General features: G+C 63.5%; 1 protein-coding gene across 1 annotated transcript in view; it reads left to right on the top strand.

The window, feature by feature from the left end:
* Nucleotides 1-303: 303 nt before the first annotated feature.
* Nucleotides 304-2,840, top strand: part of LOC104133198 (RAP1 GTPase activating protein) — an 8,561-nt gene continuing 6,024 nt past the window's right edge. Inside the window, exons 1-8 of the mRNA XM_035901878.1 lie at nucleotides 304-342; nucleotides 460-498; nucleotides 601-786; nucleotides 1,235-1,329; nucleotides 1,407-1,485; nucleotides 1,567-1,875; nucleotides 2,513-2,668; nucleotides 2,762-2,837. Of these exons, the coding sequence (XP_035757771.1) occupies nucleotides 304-342; nucleotides 460-498; nucleotides 601-786; nucleotides 1,235-1,329; nucleotides 1,407-1,485; nucleotides 1,567-1,875; nucleotides 2,513-2,668; nucleotides 2,762-2,837 (979 nt within the window). The remainder of the gene's footprint in view (nucleotides 343-459; nucleotides 499-600; nucleotides 787-1,234; nucleotides 1,330-1,406; nucleotides 1,486-1,566; nucleotides 1,876-2,512; nucleotides 2,669-2,761; nucleotides 2,838-2,840) is intronic.

Genomic DNA, 2,840 nt, shown 5'->3' with positions numbered 1-2,840 from the left:
GCTGCTGGCAGCCCCCACGGTGGCACTTGGCTTGCTGCCGTCAGTAGGCTTCAGGGGGAACGCTGCCGCCTGAGCGGCCAGGCATGGCAAAGGGCTGTGCGGGAGCTCTCCTCTCCCCCAGGAAGTGCCATGGACCCCCTTGGACCCCCCCGCACCTCCTAGACCTACCTCCAGCCGGCACCGCCACCCCCTCAGCCACCCCACCTGGAGGTAAACCCCTGTGGGTGCTCCCCTCCCAAGGGTGCCTGTCCCAAGGTGGGGTGATGGGCACCCAGAAACCCTTGTCTCTTGCAGGGTAGCAGGATGGCCCAGCAGCGCCACGCCATCCCCCCACCGCTCAAGGTAGGTGTCTCTGGGTTGGGGGCACCCAACCAGCACCCATGGGTGCCAGCACGGCCTTCACCCACCCCAGCACCCATGGGTGCTATCATGGCCTTCACCCACCCTGTTGTCTTGCAGACAGAGGAGGACTACATCCCCTACCCCAGCGTGCATGAGGTAGAGCACCCACTCCCCTCCAGAGATGGGTGCAAGGGCAGGCAAGCGGCTGGGTGAGTGGTTGGGTGGTAGCCAGAGCACCAACCTCAGTTGTGGGTGCAGGTGCTGGGCCGGGAGGGGCCGTTCCCCCTCATCCTTCTGCCGCAATTTGGGGGTTACTGGATCGAGGGCACCAACCACCAGCTGAGCGGGGCACCTGAGTCCCCCCCCACCCCGGCACCCAGCACCCGGGCAAGGCTTGAGGGCAACCACATGGCCAAGATCTACCGCAAGCACTTCTTGGGCAAGGTGAGGCCCTGTGGGTGCTCAAGGTGGGTCTGAGTGGACATGGGCATGGTGACCCCCTAAACATGTATGGGTGCTCATGGGTATGGGTGCTCATGGACATGGGTGCCTCATGGGTGTGAGTATCTATGGGCATGGGTGCCCCATGGATATGGGTGCTCAGGAACCTGGGTGAATTGTGGCATGGGTGTTCATGGGTATGGGTGTTTCATTGCATGTGGGTAGGTGCTCCATAGGTGGTGATATCTGTGGGTGTGTGTGCTCATGGACACGGGTGCCCCATGGAGATGGGTGCTGAGGGTTATGGGTGCTCATGGCATGGGTGCTTGTGGACATGGGTATCCATGGGCATGCGGACTCTACAAATGTGGATGGGTGCCTCATGGCATGGATGCCTGCCAGCAAGAGCACTCATTGGCGTGGTCATGGGTGCTTGGCCCCCTCCTCGCAGGAGCACTTCAACTACTACTCCCTGGACCCAGCACTGGGCCACCTTGTCTTCTCCCTCAAGTACGACGAGCAGGAGCACCTCCACCTGCTGCTGCGGTGAGCAGGGTGCTGAGGGCACCCATGGGTGCTGGCTGGGGGTAGGGGGCCACCCTGACCCCTGCCTCACCCCGCAGCACCCGCACCCGCACCCTGCATGATGTGGTGCCCATCTCCTGCCTGGCCGAGTTCCCCAACGTGGTGCAGATGGCCAAGGTGGGTGCAACACCTCCGGCAGCACGCATGGGTGTCCCCCCCACCCCCGGCCACCCGTTGCATCACCCGTCCTTCCCACAGCTGGTGTGCGAGGATGTCAACGTGGATCGCTTCTACCCCGTGCTCTACCCCAAGGTGAACAGGGTGCTGGGGGGGAGGGAGCATGGGCACCCATGGGTGGGGGGCACCCTGGGGTGCTCCCCACCCAACTTCCACCCCGACCCCAGGTTCAGGGTGCCTGTCCCCCCTTTTACACCCAGATTTCGGGGGGGGCTGGATGTGACCCACGGGCAGACGGGCAGCGAGTCAGTCTACTGCCACTTCCGCGACAAGGAGATCATGTTCCATGTCTCCACCAAGTTGCCCTACACCGAGGGGGATGCCCAGCAGGTGGGGCACCCATGAATGCTATTGTTTTCAGGGGAAGGTGGGGGCAAGGGTTGAGGGGAACACATGGGTACTTGGGGAATGGGGAGTGTAGGGAGGTCCCGGGGCACCCTCATGGGGTGCAAGGGATGGTGGGGCACTTATGGGTGCTGGAGGGCATCTATGGGGTGCCAGTGCTTCCAGAGCACCCCTGGGTGCTTGGAGGGGGGTGTTCATGAGGTGCAGGGGCTCCTGGGGCACCCATGGGCACTGGGGAGGTGTCTACAGGCTGCAAAAGCTCCAGAGGCACCCATGGGTGCTGGGGAGCATCTATGGGACACAAGGGCTAGCACTACACCCTATGGGTTCTGGGGGGGCCTCTATGGGATGCAGGGGGCTGTCAGAGCACCCATGGGTGCTGGAGGGCATTTATGGGATGCAGGGGTCTGGCAGAGAACCTGCGCGTACTGGGGGGTATCTTTGGGGTGCAAGGACTAACAGAGCACCCCTGAGTGCTTGAGGGGAGTGTTCATGGGGTGCAGGTGCTCCAGGGGCACCCATGGGTGTTGGGGGGCACCTACAGAGCACAGGGTCTGCCTCTGCCTTTGCCCCCCCGGTGTGACTGCCCCATGTCCCCCTGTGTGTCCCCCTGTCTCCACAGCTGCAGCGGAAGCGTCACATTGGCAACGACATTGTGGCCATCGTCTTCCAGGATGAGAACACCCCCTTCGTCCCCGACATGATTGCCTCCAACTTCCTCCACGCCTTCGTGGTGGTGCAGCTGGAGCAGGGAGGCTCCCAGGGCACCCTCTACAAGGTACTCCCCGTGCCTCAGTTTCCCCACCCCCATAGGGTGCTGGGGGCAGCGGGGTGCCCTGTCACCGCCCCCCACCCTACCCACCCACCGCAGGTCTCTGTCACTGCCCGTGATGCTGTGCCCTTCTTTGGCCCGCCCCTGCCTGACCCAGCCGTCTTCAGGAAGGGGAGCA

The sequence above is a fragment of the Egretta garzetta genome, unplaced genomic scaffold, assembly GCF_000687185.1.
Source record: "Egretta garzetta isolate BGI_Z169 unplaced genomic scaffold, ASM68718v1 scaffold69, whole genome shotgun sequence".
NCBI classification, from domain to species: domain Eukaryota; kingdom Metazoa; phylum Chordata; class Aves; order Pelecaniformes; family Ardeidae; genus Egretta; species Egretta garzetta.
The sequence above is the reverse complement of the archived record's forward strand: the minus strand, read 5'-3'. Positions and strand labels throughout refer to the sequence as shown.